At 39.9% G+C, this 26,818-nt stretch overlaps 1 protein-coding gene across 1 annotated transcript in view; it reads right to left on the reverse strand.

Annotated features, from left to right (window-relative positions):
* The window catches only part of CPNE4 (copine IV), a gene marked incomplete at its 5' end in the record, with an annotated part of 55,438 nt that overhangs the window by 13,316 nt on the left and 15,304 nt on the right, over window positions 1-26,818 (reverse strand). Inside the window, 3 exons of the mRNA XM_009572155.1 lie at window positions 1,017-1,068; window positions 9,342-9,396; window positions 26,263-26,396. Of these exons, the coding sequence (XP_009570450.1) occupies window positions 1,017-1,068; window positions 9,342-9,396; window positions 26,263-26,396 (241 nt within the window). The remainder of the gene's footprint in view (window positions 1-1,016; window positions 1,069-9,341; window positions 9,397-26,262; window positions 26,397-26,818) is intronic.

The following is a 26,818-nucleotide window of genomic DNA, read 5'->3' on the forward strand; positions in this document are numbered from 1 at the left end:
TGTCCTCTCTTCTTTTCCTCACTTCATTTCTTGGCATCTTAATTCTCATCCTGAACATATTCTGCTGACCATGCATGAAGTAATAAGCCTGAGAAGGGCTGAAAAAGGCAGCTAGAAAATTTGAACAGGAAGAGCATTTTGAAACACCCATTTCAGTGTTTGGAAGGTAGCAAAAAGGTAAGGAAGAATAACAACCTGTGGATTTTAGACAGCAATGATCATCTGACCAAGACCCTCAAATAAAGTGTTAGTCTGGGACTACTTGTTAGACTGTTTAGAGGTTATTGTCCTGTTATTCTCATCTTTTACAAAATCTGTGAATTGCGGCAGGTTCTAGAAAGACAGCATCAGTCACTGCAGACGTCACAAATACAAGACATACAGCAAAATCTGCTACATGAATCTGGCCTCTGACTACCAAGGATTAGTGATTGTTGCTAGAACGCTGTATCTTACGCTGTGTAAAAACAGCCTCTTGCTGCATTCGCTGTCATGAAAGTATGCTTCCTTCTATTATAGCAGTCCTCAGCTGCTACCCTGACCCTTTGGTGCTGGACATCGCTGGGCTGACTTGCAGCAGGCTACTGTTGCTATAGGTCTGGCCAAAGAACTGGCTCTACACAGAGGGAGTCTGTGATCAGAGAGGTGCACAGCCTGCTTTTGCAAGCCCTGCCCTTCTTAGCTGCACAACGTATGATGTTGCTGTAGCTGATGGTCTGGAATGAATCTAGAAAACATGGCTTTAGTTTTCAGAAATGCTAGTGATTTGGAGCAGTTCAAGTGCTGAATGTCCAACATGGTGTACTTTCAAAGGGACCTATTATTCAGGAAATTAATGTGTGGCACTTTCTAAGGTTTCTAAAGCTAAGCTTTGGCTTGGAGTCTGTCAGGTTTCGAAACTCCTGGCTGCTTTCTTAAGAAACCACTTCAAACAATACTCAGGGGATACAATAAAAAATACAAACACATTTTGCACACAGCAGAAATACATCAGTCTGTCCCAACGTGAGTGTTACCTGCACATTCTGGGTTGTCTTCATTGAAATTGATTGCAAAATCATGAGAGACCTGCAAATAAATGGAAAGAAGAGAAGAAGACTGTAGTCAGAAAAATTATTCCAAGAGGACTTGCGGTTAAACACCCTTTACATTCTTTCTGTGTTAAACCAGAGATCTTTCAAGCTTTCAGCCATTAAGTGTGCAATACAGTCCCAGCTGGAACTCCCTCCAGAAACAAAGTAAAAAAACTGGGATCAAACTTGTCAATAACAACAACAAAACCGAGAAAAAACAGCATGAAGAAAAAACACTGAAGTACATGAGAAATCACATAAATATGGTGGGCTATCAATGCCAGCTGCAGAAGAGAGATCTATTGCTGAGGAGATTTAAATGCCAGCTCTCCCTAGCTCAGCATCTCAGATTGCAGGAGAGAGACAGCAGGTTGTGATACATCACTGACAGCACAAGCTCAGCCCCCTTCTGAATCCTGCATTCCCATAGGTGAACAATTCCTCATTTGAAGGCCGTGGGATTACTGGGAAAAGAATTTATTCTCCAAAGAGATCAAGGAAGTCACCTAGACCCACTGTGAAATAATAATGTAAGGAATGTAACGATCCTAAGCTGGTTAAGAAATTAGATTAGGCTGGGGGGGAAATAATAAGAAAAAACTTGAAGACTGGGTTTTCCTAAAATTTAATGAATATTCCATTGTCTCTCTCAATCGGTCTGTAATAAAATACCACAGAGCTATTTTCTAAGAGAAATGACTGCGAATACAAAAAAGTTGCTGATTTTCTAGTAAAACATTGTATTGTATCTTTAGTGGCTTGGGAAAATAATACAAGACTTCTGTATGTGCAAATAATGCAAGGCAAGGTAAGTCTCAGGTTCCAGGCTTCCTCTATCTGCCCGTCACTTAGAGATCTGCATCCACAGCACAAATCTGTTGGGACTGAAACTTTCTTCAGATGCTCTTTTCTGGTTTTGCTCTTTCAAGGTTTGTTCTTGCCTGCATTTTTTCCAGATTCCTTTTTGCTCTTTTCTTCGATCACTGAGAAGGCTTGACTCCTTTTAGTCTCTTCAGCTCTTCAGCTCAGTCTCTTAATTCTCCTATTGGTCTTCAGTTGTCTTGAACTTTTGTCTTGCAATGCACAACATATACGTATATACATTTTGGTTTGCAAAAAGTGTATATGGCTGAGAGTTAAGCAGGCGATTTGCATAATTCAAAGTTAAATGTAGGTATATCATCTCAGATGCATGAAGGCATTTATACAGCTAACTCTTAATTACACACCTTTGAGACTTTATAAATCTCTGTAGGACCTTCAGAAGTGCCAACAGTCCTAGTCATATGGAAAGCAACCTGTTTACCCCCTGTACAATGGAACCTGGATTATTTGCAGAAGGAGATTTGTTTGTTGGATGTCGCTGTTTTATTTGCTAGTTTAGATGACTTCACAGCACAGAAATTGGTCCATGACTAATAGACCAATAGATCAAATATGTGATTACAGAGAAGCTTCTGTAAAAGCAAAGTGGTATAAGTTGGCTAATTACTGTCAAAGAGAGCTTCTCATAGAGAAATCGAATTTCCCCATCATATGCAGGCCTTCCTCACCACAGTGATGCCTACCATTACTTATTAAGAGGTTAAATAAAGCAGGATGTCTAGCATGATGGGAAAGGACTGAAGCAAAAACTCACTGAAGGGTCTGCAGCCAGTTCAGCCCAGCCAGGAGTTTGCTATGTCTACATCAAGCATCAATTGCCTCTTACAAAGGGTTTTACGTGGGCCATTCAGGCTACCCTGCTCAGGTATGGAAGATAATGCAGAAAGTCATGACGTATGTTCCTCTCTGAGCAGCCACAGAAGAGCAGGGCTGTCAGATATGCTTCAGAGGTGCTCCAGAGCCCTTCTGTCTAGCTGCTCTGTACGTCTCTTGGCACACTTTGCCCAGCTGGTATCTGCCAGTCTCATGACCAGCTGCAGGCCAAAGGTAATTGCAGCTGTCAAGAACGGTTATGTGAGTTTTCACTCACTGATGATTTTTTTGTTGTTCAAGAGCCTTTCTTCTTCCTTTAGGCTTTCTGTATTTTGTACTAACTGCATCTCAAAAGCAAGAAGGATGGTGATGCATGTTTATGTATTGCAGGCTGATTCTTCCAACACTGTGCCTCTTCAGTGATTTTATTTATTTATTCCAAATGCGTTTGAAATTATAGCAAAAGGAGTATCACAATCCTTTTCCAGAGCTATGAATACAGTATTTTAATCTCACATGCAAGCATGGCCTGGATGCTTTTGTTGCTATAGCTCTTCAGGATCACACTGTACAATTTACCTGGTTCAGAGCTATGGCACCCAGGCTTTTTTTCTTTTTTTAAAGAAAAACGTAGACAACAGTTCAGGCCAATAAGGAAATCCCAAGTCTAGTAAGTGTGCACAATGATCCAAAAAATATTACTGTCTGAGCAATGGCTGCTATTCTCCCAAAGCAAGTGGCCCTCATACATTGCCATCCTAATTCACCAAGAACAGCATTAAAATTTATCCTGAAGGCAGGACAGGAAACACAATGAATGCAGATGTATCTGGTTGTTTCCTATGCTCTCTGAACAATATATCACAATTTAAACAAGACTAAAGTATAATGTGAAGGAAAGAAGTTCTTTGAGCAGCTCAGTGATGGTTCACAAACAGGAAATCATCACCCAAGGCAAGCCAACAGCAGATATTTTTAAAGCAGAGTTTGTCCAAATGCTCAGAACTCATTCCCCACTCAGGTGAATAAAACCAGCTGTGCTTCAGCCTGTCCCTGTGCCATCTCCCCTGTGGTGCCCAGAATTCAAGAGGGTCCAAACCAGCAGGGAGTTCAGGCACATGACGTTTTTCATTCATTCTGCGAATGCTGAATATGGATGCCTAAGTTCTGAAAATTGGTAATCTTTTTTTCCCTCTCTAGATTGTTGAATTCATTTAAATTAACCTCCCTGTCCCAAGCTTCAGCTTTCCAGAAACCTCTATGGTGATGATACTGGAACCACTTGACAAACAATCTGACAAATTCAGCCATGTTTAGGAATGCTTTCTTACTAATTTAAATAGAGATTGTCAAAAATCCATGAACAATAGATGCATAAAAGCGTAAATGCCGAGATGCACAATGTTGAGCACTTATCTGTGAATAAATTGAACACTATTAAGCCACTGCCAGTCTGAAAATTAAATACGAAATGCCAGCATATTTTGCAAAAGCTTAAGACATTAACAAATTTAAAGAACCATTGCTCGAAAGCTATTATTTTCAGAATGCTCATTAATCAAATAGTTTGGGAGCTGGACAGCTTGTGTCTCTGGCTAAGATCACATTATAGATATTTCTGCTTGGCAAAGCTTGGCCATTTATTTTCTATTGTACTTGATTTTTGAGAATGCTGCCCAGTTTCCACATCTAAATCCAAGTTGCATGGATAAGGTGACAAATTCTGTTTTTTCCCTTGGGCCATTACACATCCTTCTATTGGTTCTTTTCTTGTCAGGTTTGCATATATTTTTGCCCTCAAGCTCCTGAAAAGTGCAGGAACCACAAAGATCACAGCACTTTTCAAGGCCCTTGCCTGTCCAGCAAACCAGACAGTGCAGGTTAGGGTCGTAAAGATGCTGTACTGTTTCTGTAACTGCAGTGAGGTTCTCTCCAGCAACTCTTCTCAGCATAAGCAGTGAATGAAGCTTTCATTAAAAATGCAGAAATAACCAGGACTGTCTTAAAACAAACTGCAAGTTGTTTCCTACCTATTCAGGTGTCAGCCTGCAATTCTTTAGGAAAGAACACTTCATTACTGGCAATACGCTTCTCATGGGGCTGACACAGTTTTAACTTTCTTTTCATTTTAACAGTAAGTTTTGCGCTGCTGTGTGGTTTTTCAGCTCCTTTGAGTTCTGCCTGCTAAGAAATTAGTGTGTGTCGTTCAGCTTTCTTTCCTCCTCTTCACTGTGACCTTTTGCAGCAATGTCTGAGTCCATATTATCTGCCACCTCTTCACTTTACATCAGACTTCTCAGATACTTCGCATTGCAAAAAAAAAAAAAGTGATGGGTTGGAGACACTATTGTGGAATAACTGGCATGTTCTGCAAGTTTTGTGTGACAGAAACTCAAGAGAGGAATATTGCTCTCAGAGGTTTGCATAGATCAAGGAGCAGGGTGATGTATTTGTCAGGCCTTGGGGAAAAAAATCATATTGCCGAATATTAGATGAAAGATCTCTAGACTGATCAGAAATGTTATATATAGCATGTCTTGCTTCCTTCACTCCCACAGATTCCTTATGCCACTAAGAAACTGGTGTTTCATTTGGAGCTGAAATGAGGGAAAATAAAGTCAGCATAACATAGCGGTGTGCTCTTGAAATGGAAATTCTGTAGAAAGCATATATGAAAACATGTTTTTAAAGGGGTTAAACCTCAAGAGATTCATAAAGAGCCTGCAGAGGTGGATACTGACATTGTACTGAAGTGCTAGTGTAAAATGGGGGCGGGGATTTTTCCATGGGGAATAATAGTTGGCATAGCAAACATTGCTTTTCTTGTAGCATGTAAAAGGATGTGAGGAGGCTAGAATCTCATTAAATGGACAGGTGGATACTGCCCTCCAGCACCCATCCCAGGGTATTGGCAGGAGCTCAAGACAGTATGAAACCAAGGGACTGGTTTGACAACACTGCAAATGGACACCTTTCTCCCATGTGGTCTAGTGTGCCAAGGAGTCCTTGGCAAAAAAATTTAGAGCTTATGGCCAGCCTGAAAGCAGTGGCTTTCAGCTGATCCTAAATAGCATTGTTAGCATTGATTCATGCTGAACAGTGAGTTACAGGCCTCATTTTTCTACAGCTTGAGACCGAGCATGACATAAATTAGATCTGAATCCACTTGATCCACTTACTTTGCCTACTGTTTTTATCAGGCTGCTTACCTTTGGCCTTCCCTCACTGTGTTACTGCCATGCATACGTTGGTCAGCTTTCACTCAGACTTTTAGGGAAGCTATGTTGTTTAAGTTGTGTGGAGGCTTTCATCGTTACTTAGAAACCCTTGGCAGTGGGAGTCATTTCTTCCACAGCCCTAGCAATCTGTTGTCTACTGGAAGAAATAAAAGAGCAGCTGCTGGTGTGCAGAGACCAATGTTCTATGAGCAGGTTAAATCATCTTATTAGGACTGGAGGCTCGAAAGCAGACCCTCTAAATTAAAATGAAAAGCTGATTTACCCAATGATGGGGTCAGAACTTAGAAGTTCTCAAAATGATCCAGCCTAAATTTGAAGATGTGAATTATTACAGTTATGACACTGCTGTCCTTTAATAAAACAAAAGATATGTATGACTTGTAATACCTTTGACTGAAAACATCAGAAGAACATTTGAATAGCACGAGACCTGCAGTGTTGCTGTGGTGTCTAGTGTTACCATATTTTTGTGGCAGAAGATAAGTTACGAGAGAGACAAGTTGCGAGCACTTTTTTTACAGTCTTTGTTACTTTTAATTATATGAGTTTCTACTCTGTTTCCTATGCATCTTGGCTATGTTCCACATCAAACACTAGTAATTGTTGCCTTTAAATTAACTTTATGATACCAGTGTAGACTAAATTACTGAAGGATTTTCAGGTTTATTTGTCTTGACTTATTAATGCATCATGATGAGGCTGACTCTTCACTCTCTTAGAGGGTGTATCTTTCAATTTAGAAGTGCAGCCAAAGCCAAGCAGGGACTCAAAAGTGTTGATGCAGTTTATTTTAAAAAGACAGATACTTGTATGGACTGTGTAGAGTATCACAGGGAGGGACTGAACAATAGCACAGATGACTGTTAATTCCTAATCCAGTTCCAGTTGGATGTGCCCATGATAGACACCAAGCTAAGTATTTGTCCCCATCTGTTGCACAGAAGGGCTAGCCCCCCGCAATGTGGTTCTTATCTTCTTCAAAGTTTTATTACATTGGTAAACTGATGTAATGTCATTTTGTCTTTGTCATTTTCTGTCACAATTTTCCATAGTGGAGATTAAAGATGTTGTTCTGGCCCTCACTTGCATCTCCATTTACTTTGCAACTTGTTTTGTTTACTCACAGATATGTAATCCACAAGCAAGTAGCCCCATCTTCTTAAGTTTACCCTTACTTTTCCTGAACTTCTCAAAATCTGAAGGTCCTGATTCATCTATTTTTTTGCTTTGAGAGGTTAGTAACATACAGACTCTTCAGGGCAGCTCATGCTATTGGGCAAGACCCTTCATCCATGCATCGGCTACTAAGTTCAATGCAAGTCTCTGACTTTCTTAAGAGCACTTGTCAGGAAATTATCCAAACAACAGTTCTGCCAAAGCAGAAAATCAATTGGTGTTGGTGACTGTCAGAATATCTGGTTACAAAGTCCCCCTGAAATCACTTTCTGGCAAGACATGTGTTTTTCAGCTGACCCCTGAGATATGCTCCCACGGTCAGGTGAAGAGGCTGTTGCTGGGTGCTAACAAAACTGGTACGTTGCCAATATGCTCATGTGACCTGAGGCATCAATGCCACCGGCTGATTATTTCGGTTGGGAAAGAAGCAGTCTTGTGCTGTGAGTTTTACTCTACTGCCATCACCAGCAAACCAGTGAAAAAACTTCAGCCAGCACAGTAACATCTTCCTTCAAGCAGTCCTTAGATAAGGATGGCTCTCTGCAGCTGAAAGAATTGCAAGTTTTCCCCCATGCAATGATGGTCATCTCGCAGATGATGGAACAACCGGCCCCTAGCACACCACCAGGCTGGTACCTTTGTTTAGGACAATCACAATAGTACATGGCATTGTCAGTGATGGCCAGTACTGGGCTTGAAAGAGCGATCTGGTTGCAATGTATAGTCCAACTCACCCAGCCAACACTGCTATACAGCCATGGGTAGGGAGGCACATATTCGTGGCAGAGGGATAGACATTTGAGAAGTAGCTACTGTGTTTCACTAATGTGTCTGGTGGTAGAGGCTGCTTCAAAACACTCCCCCTTACATAGCAGAGATGGTTCTCAGCTGGTGCAGTTGGAACAGATATACAACAGACACAGATGTTCTGTGCGCATTTACCACATTAAAATCTGTATCAAAGTTCTGCAAGCTGTCTCTGATTTTGGAAAGCATTAACACTGGTGTTACTTTTCAGGAACAGAGCACTGCAAAACACCTTGTCAGGCACAGTCCTCTTTTTTATAAGAGTGCTTTTTAGCTTAGAAGGCAACGTTGTTAAGACATACATTGACTTACCTTAGACACCCGTTTGCAAGACATGTATCAAATTTGCTGTACATCACTACTGTTATTCTTATGTAGGTATCAAACCTACAAGCCATGAGGAACACATTGGTACATTTTTTTCATCTGCTGGTTCATGCTTTACAATGCTGAGTGACACACGATCCCTCTCTGCACAGAAATTCTCACCTGGCCAGTGTTCACCTCCCTACCCCAGCCACAGCTGAGAGATACAACCCAGAGCAGAGGACACGGGGATACTGGATGAAGTCTGCATGATCAGACATCTAATGCTGTTCTTTTCCAGATAGTATCTGAGTTGCGGAATCCCCAGCTAGTTTTTGGTTAGTTATTTGTGCAGAACTACTCTTTGCCCACACTCCCTCTGCATGTATGCAGGATTTGAACTTCTGCCTATTTCTTCTTAGGCCTTTCTCTGTTGGATGCTCCTTCTTTTACTCCACTGTCTTCACTCCAGCCCTACCAGACTGCATATTAATGCTCACAATTGCACCATCACTGTGGATCACTCTCATTTTGCTTTGTTTATAAATACCACTTCTCTCCAGCATGGATACATGCTCTTATATTTCTCTTCCTGGTATTGACAATGTCCACCACAACAAAGCAAAACTCTCCTAAAGTCTTCATTTTCAGGAAGATGTCAAATCTCTTCATCATAAAGCATGGACACTAGGCCGCTCACTGAACCACATCTTCCAAAAATGGGTTCTGTCAAACCAGGGTTTGCAAAGCTTCCAAATATGCTTGGCAAGTGTTGTTCAAAAAATCAGTTCTCCTCTTACTAGACTAGTATCCATTAACAAAGCTTTGCCAATACCATGAAATATTTTGGGTGTAACACAACTATTTTAAGTCTAGCCTTGATTTCTGGCTTCAGTGAAGTATCACTGGGTGAGAAAGCCAGATGAAAGAAACCAAGCAGTAGGAGCTGCTCCCCCTAGCCCCTGCCCTGCACTGAACCATTTCTCCCTTATTTTGTGCCTCATAAACTAAGGAAACTAGAAAATGTCATTTATGCACCTACTTTGTATTCTGGGGGTATCCTTGCTCCAAATCCAAAGGCTGGGAACATTTTGTCACTGGAAAAGAATAAAAAAAGAGATGACTTCCTACAGAGAAATGCATTTTATTACAATAAACATTTATTCTTCTGTAAGCATTCATCAAAAATACAAAGCAGCACAACAGAAATGGTTTTGAGGTCAAGAGTGTTACATGGCAGACTGGAAGGGTATCGGATTAGAGAAGGAGGGGTGTGTGCTAACCAGATGGGGGAGTGATATGGGAGATTTTTCAGGTGAACCCCTAGTACTTTTGGGAAGTTAAAATCATTTGGAGAATACCAAGGGATCAAGATAGCTTGCACTTCTCCCACAAATGCAGTAACATGTCTGTATTACCCACTCTTTTGCACTACGTGGCTGCAGCATGAGGATGAGTTGACTTAACAGCTTGTAACAACATTTTTTCATGTAAACACGGAGGTGCTCCCCCAGCTCAGAAAATGGGTGTAGTGAAGGGATGACTCTGTAATTAAAAGTGTTTGCAAATTTGGGTTCTTACAGTTGTCCAGGTGCAAAAGAGACTTCCTAAAATATCCAAAAGGGGCAATTTCACGCCCCCAAACCTGCAGGTTCCGTAAAGCTTTCTACCTGCATCTTTAGTAGTTCCACTAAAACATGAGATTATTTTAGTTAGGCATAGGTTGACTGATAACCTAGCAAATGCTGTGACATGGTCAGTTTGCTTTCAAACACTACAGTGAGGTTGTTCTACCCCAGTTAGTTCTGCAGAGACAAAAATTCCTGATTCAGACAACCTGGAAACTTCAAGGCTGTTAATACCCTTTCAGAAATGCAGTAATGTCTCACACAGCCCACGTGCTGTCAAGCTGCCTCTTCCCAGATGGCAAAGTGGAAAACAACAAGCTGTAAGGAATGTCTCGTCCCTGAGTCAGCAAAGCACTTGATCACACACTTGAGATTAACAATTCACCCAAACATATGCTTAACTCTAAACACATCCTGAAGCCCTGCTGAAGTCACTGAACTGTACTCCAGTGCTCTGATGAATCAAACACCTCATAGGTTTATCCTATTCTGCTTACAGGGTTTCAGGGCCCTTGGAAAAGTTGCGTTCCTACTACCATTATTGGCAATTTCAAAAATTCCCAAGAAAGGCCAGCAGCTTCAATTTTCTTTGTGTAGTTCAAGGCATTGCCACTCCAAGTATCAACTGAATAATTCGCTTCCCAGACATACTCAAGAAAGATAACAGCACCCATTAAAGCTGCTGGGCTATTCTGTCTGGCATAGGCTATGACAGGCACCATGATATTTCTGATACAAGCTAAAGAAAAATGGAAGAGTTTAAAAGAAAGCAGAAATAAGCCCCTCTCCCCTCCCCCAAAGTTAGAGTAACCATGAGATACAGAAATATTCACCAGCTCATTGGGAAACAGTGATGACTCATCTGATGGTGTAGCTCTCACAATTGTTGTTCTTCTACAAAATGTAGTTGCCGCATAAATCTTGGGAGCACAATTCTGTGTACCATATGTTACACTGTGTGACAATGGATCTTTGAAAGGAAGGCTAACATCATTTGCATGGTAACGAAACATTTTTTTCAAGAGATGTCAGAAACGAAGTAGCTGCTGACATTTGATGCTAACCACCTGCTGATAGCCATCTCTTTGATGGAACACTCCTGGAAGCGGGAAAGCCCTTATAAATAGCTGCAGAGAATTCAGGTGCACACTTAGAGGACAAGAAATAAGAAGCCATTAGAAAAGAATCTGAGGGGAGAAAAAAATCTTGTTTTACATCAATGATTAAGCATGATTGGATTAGAAAATCAAACCCTGTGGAGCTGCAAGTTAATTGATTTTGGGCAAGAGCAAACAAAGACTAAAAAAGAATTTTACTTAGGCAGAACATAAGTGTCTAAGTTCAACAAAGCAATCAAAAAAACTGATGTTGGCAGCAATTACCCAACCTGGGAGATGCCTAAACACATACAGTGCCTGCATTTGTACTGCAATGTTTCTCGAGTGTAAACAAGTGTAGGCACTCTCGTATCTGCAGCTCCATCTTCTGTTCTGCAGCAATTCAGAGACAGCACTAAGTGATACCTCCAGCAACCTGGATTCTCCTTCTGGTGGCGAGACTCCCACATTCCCAGTCACACAGTGGCACAGCCCCCACTGTTATTCTGCACCCAGAATACCTTACCACCACGGTCAGGACACCTGCCTTTATGTCTGAATCTCCCATATCTCCTTTTTGAGCAAGTGCTAGTTACTGGTACAATTGCCTTGGGAAAACATGTACACCCTCAAGATGGGATTTCACGTGGCTGCTTTTTAGAGGGGAAGTGCATGAACTCTAGAGGGGAGGGGTATCTTGGGGTCTACTCCTGTACTTAGTACTTTCTCTTGCCTCACTCAGAATAGCTCCACACTCTTTTTAGGAAGCTCCTCATTTTCCAGAATTTAGGTACATACCTCTGGTATTCTGATTCAAGCTGCTGGGACCAAGGAATTAACTTTCATGTGCTCTTGGAACGTGATCTTTAAGGTAAGAAGGAACCTTTTGATTATCACTCATGACATCCCTTGCATAAAAAAAGATAATCATGTATACCCTGCCACACCTCAAAATTTGTGGCTGGCAGCTTTCAGAATAAAGTAAAATTTTAATGTAAGCAATACTTTTCCTCCTATCACACAAGCCAAGGTGTTTAGCTAATATAAAGGTCTCACTCTTTAGTAAGTATGTGGTTTAATGGCTTAGTGATACTTTACAAAGTAACCCTCTCTAGTTTTGCCATCCAGCCCTCACTTCGTCATATGAAAAAAAACCCAGCAGCTGAGCCTGCTGCTCTGCTCTTTAGTAAGTATGCAGTTTAATGGCTTAGTGATATTTTACAAAGTAACCCTCTCTAGTTTTGTCATCCAGCCCTCACTTCGTCATATGAGAAAAAACCCAGCAGCTGAGCCTGCTGCTCTTATTCTGCTTATCCTGCACTACTGAGACACAGCAGGGAAAAAGCGACCCAGAAGGGCAGCCAAGGACTCTCCCACTTCCAGGACAATCCCTTATGGTATAGAGGCGTGACAGAGCTGCTCTGCCAGACCCAGGGCTATCATGGCAGCTTGCAGCAGAAAACAGAGCAGCTTCCCAGCTTCTGGAAGCTATGTCAAGGGTTACGCCATCCAGGGACTGAAACTACAGTCGGAAGATGAAAAGGTTTCCTCCTGCCTCAAGGGTGAATTGCATGCATCAGAGACTCCAGCCCTGTTTCCTAACCTGGCATTTCAGTAGGAGAGGGATCTGCTGTCATGACTTTTCTTTTCTTCCGTTGTAATTTAAACTCACTCAAAAGAAGAAAAGTGAGAACCAGTCTTCTTTTCCTTTGTGTTGCTTGTTCAGGCATTTGGTCTTCATTTATGCCAGGAAATAGGCTTGGGACCCTGGCTGAAACACTGGGATGTGACTATAGGCATGGTCTGTTAGCACTCTCCCTGGCATAGTGCTGGCTCCTGCCAACCAGCAGCCCCCAGAGACTTCCCAGGGACAGTGCTCGGGACAGCTGTGCTTGAGACTGCTCCCAAATGGCAGTTTGGGCATCACCAGTTTGTGCTGGGAAGAAGAAAGGTGAGATACAAGGACATGGGCAGTGTCATGTCCTTGGCCTCAGGCCCCACCAGGATCTTTGACTTGTTTTGTTTAAAGCTAGCCAGAGAGTCTTGGCACATGCAAGGAAACTGCCTGTACTGTCCTGCTGGAGACAGATTGCCAAAGGGACAGGAAAGAAACACAGGAGTGGAGAAATGAGCTGGTTCTATAAAACCTGAAATTTACAAAACCAAGTAAGAAAAAGAGGATCATGGCTTGGCTGAATCTTCACAAAATTACTCTGTCATGTCTACTTCGCATTTTATATTGTTCTTTGTTTTACATAGGTTCCCTTGAAAATTAAAACTTGGCATAATTTTCAAAAAGCTGAAGAACTTGACTTGAAGATCAAAAAAGCAAAAGCATTGGACTTTGACTTTTATATGTGGTTATGTAAGGGCCATGAGTAGTCGTGCAAGTATAGATGTATATGGCTTCTTGTACTTTTTCCAGTCAAAACAGGCATATATTACTGAAAGATAGCAAAGACTGAGCAGATCTAGGTTATACCCTGAAGGTAAAATCAGGGAGAGAGTTTAGGTTCACTGTTCAATTGGTAAATGTAAATTAATGCACACAGAAAGGAATTGTCAGGACTCCAAGACTGCAGTCTTGTGAACAGAAATACAAGCAGTTAGAGAAAAGTCCCTCAGTAACCTCAACTATAACGTAATGCATAGCAGAAAACAAATTCTGAAAATATCCATATTATCCTTTTGGAACACTGCTCAGTTTTAGGCACCCATCCTTCAAGCTATCCAGTGGAAACAGAGGAAGTGCAATGACAAATCAATACATTAATTGGGGCAGAGAGGAGAGAGATTTCAGTGAGCTGTACTGCACAGACAGGAAAAGAGATGAATAGAGGAAATAGTAAGGCTTTGTAAATTAGTAAAAATGATACAGATAATGATACCTTTTTCTGTTTCACTAGGAAGTCTAGTGTTACTGGAAGGTAAGAAATATGTTTGTAATAAAGATAAGAAGACAAAATAAAGAACATTTCAAAATCTTGTCTCGTTAACCACTGGTGCCCTCTGACATGTAGTATTATTGAAACCTGGAGTTCAGCTTTATTCTGAGAAGGATTTGCTATTCCTAGTAACAAGGAGGAGAATTCAGATAAAACTATTCTACTGGGTGAAATTAATTAGTCAGACATTAGAGAGTCTTTTGCAACTTCCTCTGAAGCTGCTGGCATAGGCAGACAATGCTGGAGATAGAGCTAGATATTCACCAGTGTGGCAATACCTGTATTCAGAAAGGAACACAAGAGCTGCCAGGACTATGTTCTCTGAAAATTAGTTCCTTTTTAAAATCTAAATTGGGAATCTAAGTTCTTAATTGTATGGAATAAAGGTAGGGGGAAAAAAGGCCTAAGTCATTCTATATGACATTTATTCACTGTGAAAGATGAACTTCTAGCTAGCCACTTACACAGGTTGTTTGGGACTCATTCTACTGGTGCTCATGAAAGCCCTTTGGTATGTAGCTATAGATGTGCTTACCTTTAAGCTCCTGAAGTCAATGCAGCAATTTGTACGGATGCTACTGAACTGACCTCGGAGAGCCTCAGCATGAGAACCTGCTCACTTTATGCTAGAGCAACATAGTAGCACTAGCAGTACTAATGATGCAGTGAATGGGGGGAAAAGACAGAAACATGGGATGGGGAGAAAGAAACACTAAGAACCCATTTTTAATTTCAAATAACCAAGAATCTTAAAGTTACAGCTCTTTGAAATTCTTGCACGGAATATACCTGACTAGAATCCCTCGATGTTAAGCTGTCATTTGTGATTTTGGTTTTGGGTCAGATCAGAATTGCCAGGGAGATATTTTTAAAGTACTATGCTGGACGCAGCAAATCAATTACTATGCCTTTCATTTTCAATTCCAATCTTAAAAGAATAAACTGTGGATCTGCTCTGCTCTACCTACTTTTCCCGTGATGAAATCAGATATTTTTCCTCTGTTAGAAAGAAATTTCAAATTGCCAAAGTAAAAGGGGAGTGTCTGTTACACATAAAATTGAAAAGAGTGTGAATGCGAGGAGGGGGAGAAGAAAGGGGAGGGGGCACGGGAAGAGAAAGAGGGAGACAAGAGAGAGGAACGTGGAAAGGAAAAGAAAAAGGAGAAAACAGCAAATGCCACAAACAAAATAGAGTCATCTCTAAACTCAATTAAAATTGTAATCTTTCATGTTCAGGGAGTGAACTGGAAGAATATGAGCTGAATTAAGTGTTTCTTTTCTAAAGCATATGAATGAATCATGTTCCTGAATGCATTATTTAGTACTTATCTGAGAAGGGCTTGATGCCAGTGAATTCTGAATCGTAACAGCTTACAGGGATTAGCAGCAGTTCCAAAGAAAATACAGAAATCATTTGAAATATTTAAACATTTTCAGTTCCTGCTTTGCAAGCAGAGCTAGGTAAATAAAGGACATGATCTGTATGATCAAATAGGGCTAAATAAAACCATTTAAGTGGAAGGGACCAGAGCCCATCCGCTTCACCCCTTGCAGTCTTGCACAGCCACCGGTGCTCCTCCAGGATGAGCTGGGGGTAGAGCCAGGCGGTGGTCCAGCTCTCAGCCTGCCCCAGTTAGAGTCAGAAAGACCGCAAGAGTTCAGCAGCAGCAGTGTTCTCTCCCCCTTATCTGTGTTATTCTCTGGGGGACTGCTACGCTGTCACCACGTATTCACTGTGCGGTTGTTCCTGGTTCGATACAACCACATCTCTGGTCGTGGCCAGGTTACCGTGTGTTTAATCAAACTTGCACTGTACCTAACAAGGCTTGGCATCCAGTCCATAATGCACAGTGATTTTTGACAGAGCAGCAAGAATAAACTAATTATCATACGTCTCTGTCACAAAAGAGAGCTGGGAGCATGCAAATCAATGGTAAATAACTGCAACAGCTACATTGTTTGGTCTATCACAAACAGAGATGCTACACAATCATGTGCAAAATCCTGACATTAAAATTCACTTCCTATCTTTAATTACAGCTCTTAGTCACCTTAGGGGAGCTAGAATCTGCTGAATACTGAGAAATAGATACTGTCATGTAACTGGGTTTCAAGAACATGAGGGAATGCCTGTCTCACCTGCGAGGGAAATAGTTAATGAAGCAGGGGAATACAAATTCCCTGAAGCTAACCACCGAAAGGCATCAACTCATGAAATAACTAACAAAGCCAAATCCAGGTACCATGGATTTAAACTTCCCCTTGTTAACATTGCAAAAGAAACTCTGCAGGGTAAAAATGTCAAGTGAACTCAGAAATTCCTAGACTGAGGAAAAGTAAATACCCACAGAAAAAAAAAGTCATTAGAGCTTGAGAGAGGAGTAGGTTAAGCAAAATGAAATGGCAGCGAGATGAATCACTTGCTAGAAGGATAGCCTAATAAAATGGCATACTCAGGAAGGTGAGACAAAATGTCAAGCTTCCCTGCAAGATGACAAATAAATTGCAATGACCTGATTTGTACCTACATGAATGACCCAATTCAGTAAAATGTATCTTGAAAAAGAAATGGGACTTTATAACTGGGAATAAACTAGGGAAGGGGATGCTGCAAGAGGCTACAGCGAGTTATATTTAACGTCTCAAACCAGGCAGTTTCCAGACAGTCCTATGTATTTTAAGGGGTTGCACATATGTCCCTGTAGCTTCCAAAACCTTAACTCTGTAGTGAATTGGCATATCTGTGGGATCATATATGGAAAACTGGACCACCACTGAAAAAGTAATTCATAGCATCATAGAATCATAGAATCATTAAGGTTGGAAAAGACCTCTAAGATCATCAAATCCAACCACACCCCAACACCACCATGCCCACTAAACCATGTCCCTAAGCGCCTCATCTACACGTCTTTTAAATACTTCCGGGGATGGTGACTCCACCACTTCCCTGGGCAGCCTGTTCCAAGGCCTGACCACTCTTTCAGTGAAGAAGTTTTTCCTAATGTCCAGTCTAAACCTCCCCTGGCGCAACTTGAGGCCATTTCCTCTCGTCCTATCGCTTGTTACTTGGGAGAAGAGACCAACCCCCACCTCGCTACAACCTCCTTTCAGGTAGTTGTAGAGCGCGATGAGGTCTCCCCTCAGCCTCCTCTTCTCCAGGCTAAACAGCCCCAGTTCCCTCAGCCGCTCCTAATAAGACTTGTTCTCTAGACCCTTTACCAACCTCGTTGCCCTTCTCTGGACACGCTCCAGCACCTCAATGTCCTTCCTGTAGTGAAGGGCCCAAAACTGAACACAGTATTCTCACACAGACTGTAATCTCAGATGTTTAAAATTTGACGTGACTTAAAGACGACACTGCAGGCAGCAGGCTGAATTCCATCATGTAAGGTGCAGATCGTGAAGAACCCCAAACTGAAGAGTTTGCCCTCTTGAAACACAAGTATGGCTTTCAAGTTTCAGGGTATGCTGCACTAGGCAACCACAAGAACAAAAGCTTTGCTACATATGCACATAATTTTGTCCTTTTTTACAAATTACAGTAGAAAGAGTTGGTCAGAGACCTTCCTCTGCAACAATTTTCTATCAGAAAATATCTATTTATAAGGGGTATGCTGGGAAGAGGGGAATACAGGACTGTGTTGGCGTATGTATGCAGGGAAGTGCTGGGAGAGGAATTTCTCATCAAATGCTCTCAAGATACAAATGAGCTTTCTAGGATGAGCAGGATAAAACCGTTACAGAGATTATATTGTGATTTAATGTGACCGAACGAGCTGTTGATGTAATTTTACCAAAATCAAAATGACATTAAGTCAAAATGAAGAACACTATCAAAACAAGTTAGAGCAAAATTCTAAGTGAAATATACTGATGACCAAACATTCAGCTAGGCATCACTGAATATGCAGGGGAAAATGCGCTACTACCCTCTGTTTGTCTGCTGATTTGGAATCTCTGATCAAGGTTAATTTCACAATAATTTGGAGGGGATAGGAAGATAGTAAATGGAACCTAATTCACAAGAGTTGCCTAGCTTTATCTGAGAGCAGTTGACCCTCAAACATCCTGTTAAGGTCGACTCAGGCAAAAGGTGTCCACTTTCTGTAAAGGAGGAAACTTGCATGAGAAGATTTAGAACATGGTGTTCATTTACCCACACAGATGGGTTTCCAAGTGGGAATAATTTGCTTCTCAGCTATATGCTAATAGAACGGAGTGGGTTACTAGAATAGTTATAACCTTAACAATGCAAGGAGGAAATTCACGCTTCTGAAATTATGGAAATGGTTGCGTTGACTAAAGATGTACCAGAACAGTATCAGATGGCATCAGATAAATTGCCATCTATCTATCTCCTTTGTTTATGTTTATTTACTTATTAATACTTATTTAATTACACAGCAGTAGGTGGTATGCAATTTCACATAAAGTTTGTAGGGTTTTATACTTCAAGTCATTTTCTTCAGAAAGAAAAGCTGACAGAGAAATCCCAATGGTACCAGTCTGCACAGTCGCGGAGAACTGTCAACTATTGCACAGAACAAAGCTCTTCCTCAGAGGAGATTTCAAGCTGAACTGAGAAACAGTAAAGACCGCATAGAAAAGCCATGCAGAAGGTTCAGATTTTGATGTATCTACCAGCTGACAGAATGCGGCAGAGGTCTCTGAAAAGCACGCGGAGGAAGCAGTGGTTTTGCTAAGAAACTTGGAAGGGGCTGCTCATGACTGATACACTGACATAGAAACTGAGTTCCTGGAAGAAAAGGCAGTGTAAAGAACACACAAAGATGAAAACTTGGTAAGGGAAAAGGCAGAGCTGTAAGAACTGACAGTATCTGCCCAGACAAAGGGCCTGCAGATATATATACACATACATACGCGCACACACACACACATATATATGTATATATACAAATACATACACATACACATATGTATGCATGTATGTATGTACACATGCAAAAGAAACTGTTACAAAGTCACCCTCCCAACACAGTTGTTGTACTAGACTAATTCTCCTGTACTGATTCTTGGGATAAAAAGTGGTGATTGTAGAAACCCCTGTGTGGCAGCAGTCTGCAAATACAGATTCTGCAAAGGCAAATACTAAATACGTGTATGTATATATTATGTAATTGTTCCAGCCCAGGTCCTCAACACTTAAATCCAGGGATTTTCAATCCAGTTTGGTGATGAAAAGTATTAGCAATTCCTTTTTCCCCGTGCAGTTCTAGTCCTGGGTTATCCAAACACTTCAGAACATGTTTACCCACACCTGAGCTTATTGATAAACATAAGCTACAAGTTTTTCTGTATAGGTTACTGTTTTTCTATTTTTCTTCTGTTGTATGTCTATGCAAATTTGGTCCTATTAAAGCACTAAATAAAAAGATTCATGTCTTTTCCCTCATGGTTTTTAAACCATATCTAAACTTGTTTAGATATGCTCATTAGCTTTTTTGCTTAACAGCCTCCAGAAAGGTTGTTTCTGTAATTAAAGTGATAAAGAGAGATGCTTAATAATTAAGCATATTTTTATTTATTGATCTGCATGGGTAGATTAAATTTTAACATCTATAGCTCTACGGAGGGATTTAATGAAATATTTAATGTTGCATATAGTGCCACTTATTCTAGCCATCATTCTTTCGCCCCAGTTTTAATGAACTACTATTACACTACTATCTCAACCAAAGCAAGTTTCTGCTTTTCTCCTTGTGTCTGGCAAAATTACCTCAAGGTATTTAATTCAGATCCCTCCAGCCAAGGTAACTCTCTGAGTCTTCGTCCACAAACCCAGACATAGCTTCAGAATGACCTGTTAAGTAATTCTTGGGGATGAGGCTCTGCTTAATAAAGCAGACTGCAAGGAGTAAACTCTGGGATCTCTTTTCCACTTAAAGCCTCAATCCAAAACACAGCATTTAAGTATGTTCTGATCTTTGTATTTGGGACCAACTGCACTAATTTATATACGACTTCCATAACACGTACTGCATTATACATACCTTGTCCTCTTTCTCCTCCCTAACTGCCCTCTGCTGGCTACCTCAGGAAATGTGTTTCTGGGACAGACGGATCTTTCATCCGACTTAGTTTTTTCCCTTCTTAGATCTACACTGAAAGGGATGTACTGGACCGGGAACCTTGCTCTTTTTATTTTCTCCTTTCATTCTTTCCCTTCTTAATTTTCAAGTGCACTTTATTGCATGAGGGAAGAAACGTTTTATATACGGTTTTCAATCAGAGTGAATGCGCTTGCTCAGGCCTAAAATACTGAAGAAGAAATCATAAAGAGGAATTTTTGCATCTAGTCAGCTACTGCTGCGATCCATTGATTGCAGAAGCTAATGTTGAAACTGAGACTGACTTCAGGACTTTCATATATGTTGTGGAATGTGGCCCAGTTTTAAAATTTTCACTCTTAAGTATTTTACAGAGCTCTACACATAAATAATTTCTGCACTTTGCAGGAATAATGTACTCTTTGCTTATTAGTGGCCTTTGGGGAGGTTGCTAGACAAGTGTGTTTTACACAAGCAGTTTATTTGTTAACATACGATCTCAGTGTGAATGTCAGTTTTAAGGAGCTACTTGAGTATTTAGAGTAAGGAGGCTATTAGCCTAAATGAAAAAGGACATTAGTGTCAGAAAACAGATGGAATTTATCTTCCCTCTGTTTCAAGGGCTCTTGGAAATAAAAAAAAATCTGCAGTATCTTTAAGAGTGAATAAACAGACACAGACATTTAAAACAATTAAGAACTATTTTTTGAAATAGATTTTGAATACAAATAAAATGAAGACCAATTTTATGACATTATTTTACAAAACTATGTGGTCAAACACAGGGAATCATGAGTTGAGTGTGTAGATCAGAAAGGGCATGGCCCATCAAGAATGGGAAGTTCCACAAATATCCAATGCAACAAATGCTTAAAAGTATTTGATAAAATACATCTAACCTTTGTCTTTTTCAAGGTATGAGTATTGATTTGACCACACAAAAGCTGATTCTCACACATGTTTGTGAGCACATTTTATTAATCCAGTGAAGAATTCTGAATGTAGGCACAAATATAAAACTATGTGTAAAAATTAATCATAGAGATCATCCAGGTATATGGGAGGCACTGAACATTTGGGTGTGGGGCGAACAATTATCAATAAAGTTCAAATTCAGTAAGACTCTTAACTCCACCTTAGTGCCATCTATATTTTGCATAATACTTCAGTGTTTGCTTGAGTCAGACTGAACTCAATGGGATTAGATAATAAGCTCTACTGTCTTGCTGAATCAGAACAGAGGTTTTAATGCAAAGATAAATATTTAATGTAATATAACGAGATTCTTAATAAGCAGAAGAGAAAGGAAAGCTACTAACTGCAGAAATCAGATTTCAAAGTGAGGAGCAGATTTGCAAGCCCTGCCATGGGCTTCAGTCACAATATCATCATTAAAACCTGTAATAATGTAAGATCATTTAGGAATTATTTCAGCCTTTAGCATTGTGTGTACGTAAAAGCATTTATCCTTACCAACAAGCTATTTACAGTCCCATTCCAGCCCTTTTTCTTTTGCCGGAGACAGCAATCACTGCCCAATGAAAGATGAGCTACACTCATGGCTAGTTGGTTGTATTCCAGCACTGGTAAAACAAATCATTAAGATCAAAGGACCAGCCATTTTAATAAACTGCGTACACTGTTGTTATTGTGACTTATTGCTTTGCTCTGCAGAGAGGGAAGCTATAAAACAGCATAAAAGAGAAATCAATTTTTTTACTGCATGGTTAAGTGTTAACCATACATGTTATACATATATAAGTACATATAATACCTATATATTATATGCATACCTATGTATTTATACACACACAAGTAAAACTCTACTTATATATACATATATATGTGTGTGTCTAGGTATATAACTCTAGGTGCTTACATGAGAGATTCACAGCACACCTGCATGTATCTTGGGAAAAGTACTTGTTTTATCTGTAGATACTAGTTTTCACAGATGTTTCCAGATTATAATAATGGAAACACACTTGTCAGTGTGCACGTATATGTGCTGAGGGCACATCCCAGTACTATTTGGGTGCTGTTTCTCGCCTACACAAGGCAGCTGTGTTGCGCTGTGCGGCTCGCAGACGCTGTCTCCCCGCCGTTATTCAGACGGTACATCCCCCTGCAGAGCACGGGAGCTCCTCCCTGTCCACATGCCTCTGTTTCCTTTTGATGGAAGCCAGGATGTGCGAAGGGAAAGGGAGAAGAGGTAGGTCAGGTCCTGACTTGCAGTCTGGACATGGCCAGACCTTATGCTGGGACACAGGGGAAAGGAAACATTCCCTGATTCCCCAGTTTAGCCTCAGGCTCCTCTGGCTTACGAGAAAGTGTTGTGCCATGCTGAGCAGGGGGCAGTTTTGTGATATAAATTAAAAGTATTTAGGGAACAGTTGCCATGGAGAACAGGACGCATTCAAAATTTTTACTATATAACTTAGAGTTTCATGGCTTCCACAAGATTCTGGTTCATAGGTCTGATACTTCAACTGATGAATGAGTTTGTCTTTCCTCGTGTCTGGGTATTCACCCAGGAAAGACACCTGCCATCTACCCTTTGAAAACAGCACTCTCTTGAAGGGGTCTCCACCAGGCTCCAAAACAAAAGGGTGGCCAAAACCACTGTTCAGAGTTGGTGAAGGTTAGAAGTCCTAAGCCAGCCATAGTGCACAGAGAGCTAGATAGAACCTCATCTGCCTCAAGTACACTTGCTAACTCATTGTTCAAAACACGTAGAGGGAATATACACACATTTGGTAGTGATCAACTGATTTTTCAGGATCCTGGTTAGGCTGCTATCACCAGTCGTCAGAAACCACTTGATTTAACTTCTGATCCAGAGAACTCAACACTGAAATTACTGAGGTAAAGAATAAATATGGAATGATACAGAAGCAGGTTCTTTTAATACTAAACACTTCAGTGCCCCATGATTTTTCATCATTTTCATCTGTTTCTCTATGCTACAAAAAGGTGGAGTAGACTTGCTCGATTTTAAGGTAAATTATACCAGTGATATAATTTTTAATATAAAAGAAAGCTTGTGGAAATGTTTAAATGGAAATATATATTTCTCACTTATTGCTTCAGGAGGTCATCTTTAAACATTCATGAGTCATTTATCTTAAAATAAATTCTTCTGCATGCAGCTGTCTGCTTATTTTACCAAATATTTTCAATAATAAGTTTTTAATGTGTTTTCCCCTTTCCAGTATTTCTAAGTACATTTTAGAGCTTAATTCCTTAAAACTAATGAATGTTTCTCCTTCCTTTATGGTCCATTGCTGTGTTGCTTAGCCACTGATTATATGACATACAAACTTTATCTCCTCTCTTATGACAAATGTTGTTATAGCCTGAAACAATTCCACCATATAGATAAAGTATTAAGTCTTTTGTGCAGGTGAACAGCTCTTCCATTTCACATGCCATTATCAGATTGGCCTATTCCTATAGGACTGCAGCATTTCTACAATCAGGACAATAATCAAAGTCTATTTCTCATTCTCTGAATATTGCTGATGAAAGAATGAATCTTATTCTTTCACGCTTAACTACGCAGAACAGTGCTATTCATTTAACTGTTTCAGGAATCTCTGAACCATACAGATAAACAGGCTTTTGGATGAGCAGGGATTATTCCACTGTATCAAGGGATGTGAGGCAGCACTTAATTTGGAGCATTAATTACTTAGGGATACATTATATTAGGCCGATATGTACAGAAACCTAGATTATGAGAAGATACGGCTTGATTGACAGAACTAACTAGAGTATATAAAAGAAAATTTTGGATTTTGAGTGTAGTCTGTCTATATATTACTTGCCAATCCAATTCCTCCCAAATTACAAATAAATTTGAATGTTTCTAATTACAGAAGTATTTTAAGTAATAGCTATAGGCTTTTTTTTTTTTTTGTTACAAATATAAAAAAGCAGTCTTTTGGTATATAAATGTAGCAAAAGTACTTAGCATTCAACAGTTGTGCTCTTGGAATGCAAAAAACATTGCACACAACAGATTTTACTTTACTCCAACTCTTCTTTCATTTGATGTAAATACATTAATCCCGAGACCCAAAGAAAACCACTCCACTTTCCTTGGTTTGGATTCAGCCAGTTCTGCCTATTTGAGATAATTGATGGGTCCAAACTATAAAACTTCAGGTAAGAGCACTGCCATCTTTGTGGGCTCATATTTTAATCTTACTAAAGACATGCCCCTATGCAAATGATGATACTGGCTCTAAACAGCCCTTAGGTTCAGCAAGTCCCTCTCTTTTCACTTCTGGCTGATCTTAACCTGGAAACAGAAATCCTGCTCTAGTATTTGAAGCACAACTGAGCTCACTGGACCAGTTATGGATCCGTGCCATAAAAATCCATTCTGGATTTTTAAATGAATTTGAAACTCTTTTTTTTAAAGTTTATATACAGAAGATTTGCTTTATAGGTCATATATGCTCATACATCTCAAGACTGCAACTAAACACAAAAAGAACTCCTATATAGAACCTGTAGATTATTTTGTGTGAAGGTTTGCGCCTCGTAATTCCTTTTCTTCTTAGAGAAGTTTTAAGTTTTCATTTCCAGTTTGCTGGATTCAAAATGTGCAAGTATAAAGAAAAGGTCCTCACTTGACATTCGGACCAGAAAGCATTGACCATGTTGAATCAACTTGCCCATGGGAATGTATTTATAGTGTCACAACTTGAGAGCGTGTATAGGTCAAACACATGCCAGAAAGGTAACGTTTCCCTGGGAAAAGAAATTCTGGCTTTTGTTCAGCCCGAGTCCATAGCTTATACAACCTTAGTTGTGCTGATTATCATCAATAGGCATTTTCTGCAGTACAATAGAACTGAAAGATGCTGATGATTGCATTTAAAAAATGACAGGCCATTATTTTTTGTACTGATTGGAACATGCTATATTGAGAGGAGAATCCTGATTTGGGATTAATATCTCCGTACAGGAAGGACTGTGCCACTTAACTATTTCATTTTCTTAAAAAATACACCTTAAGTGATAAAATATAAAAATCTGTGTGCGTTAACCAGCCCTTTTTATTCCTTTCCCTATTTCGAAGGATATTTACCCACTGAATTATTGCTAGTAATTATTAAATTACTGGATAATCACTAAGGAATTATCAGCTCACTTACAATAAAATATTAATTTTCTTAGACTCATTGACTAAGTTTGACCATCGAATTCTTATTGAAATTGTATCAGGGCAGTATTTTCCTTGTTCTTCTTTGAGAAGACATTTCATTACCATGCAAATGGAAGTGCCTCTGAGCAAGCTAATTGGTATATGCGACATGTAACATGCAAACCACAGTATTAAGTCACTCCACATTTTATACAGAAAGTATAATTCAAATTTGACTGAAAATACCATTGGTTTTTTGAGATCTGGTATTTACATATGGCAAAGTGGTGGGTGGATGTCTCTTACATGTGCAAAGGTTAGAAAGAATAATTGTGTAAGATACTATGCCTCACCAACAAAGAAAGAACATTTAAAGGAAATGCACTGGGTAATTAGATTAATAATGGGCAATTAATTTGATAGAAGCAGGCAGCCTATCTGAAAGCAACAGAAGTACATAATGTAATCAAAGCATATTTGGCCCAGTTACTTGCATTTGTTTATTTATTTAAAGGCATGTTGTATGCACACATTATCACTATCTTTTAATATTTATTTTAGAAGAGACTGTAACATTCAACAGGCCAGGAGAACACTGAAGACCACACATTTACTTCTAACAATAGACACGGCCACTAAGCAGTTTAGGCAACTACAAATTCAGTTTCAAACACAAAATCTTGGGAACACTTTTCTGTAGGATGGGACAGAACCAGACTCCCAAGTGTATCAGAAAGGATGCTATCAGCATCTGCAAACAGGCTTTAAGTTTAACAAAAATGAAAAATCCACTCAAACATGCAATTTTGGCATGTGAATACAAACCTGAAACTTAACACACATATCTGCCAAACAGCCAAGAACCAGGCCTTTCATTACCATGAAGCTGATCTAAACTCACTGTCACTCTCAAAAGCGTGTTAAGGTACGCTAATCTTTCTGACGTGCAGTCATTTCTCTTAAGTGACTAAATACAGAGCTACTGCAGCCAGCAGCAGGCAGTCATTGATTGCACACTGTGAAAACACTTTCTAAAGACAACTCTGTTACCAAATGTGGTTATTTACCTGTCATAGTCTTGGCAAATCTCCCCAACAGCTACCAATGCTTTCAAGTACTCATTGGGTTGATAGGGGTGGATGTAGTGCAGTGAGCAGCTGTTCCTAGGATCACCATTTGATGCAGTGAAATCTATAGCTACCTGGAAAAGAAGAAAAGCCAGTGTGTCGTGGAGCTCTTCTGGGCATAAGTGTACCCACACCAACCATGTATCTTTACCAGAAACAGTTTTCTGCAGAGATTGCAGCCTTAAAGCAAAGGTCATTTTACAGCGTACTTCATCAAACTTGAATTAGGATAGTATTGATAAATATGTCTAAAAGTAAATTACAACTTATAAAATAAGAGATAATAAAACTAAAATGGCATAATTAGGAAAAAAATGAACTGCATTATGATTCTATGCGGAAAATTATGTTCTAATGCAGATTAATCAAATTAACTATCTCTAGGTTCTCATACTTAATTAAATTATTCTAGCTCAGGTGATGTTCAGGACATAAAAGCTGTGCAGCAAAAATGTCCCAAGAGAGTTAAAAGTCATACTAAAACTATAAATTAAAA

The sequence above is a fragment of the Fulmarus glacialis genome, unplaced genomic scaffold (assembly GCF_000690835.1).
Source record: "Fulmarus glacialis isolate BGI_N327 unplaced genomic scaffold, ASM69083v1 scaffold22322, whole genome shotgun sequence".
Lineage (NCBI taxonomy): Eukaryota > Metazoa > Chordata > Aves > Procellariiformes > Procellariidae > Fulmarus > Fulmarus glacialis.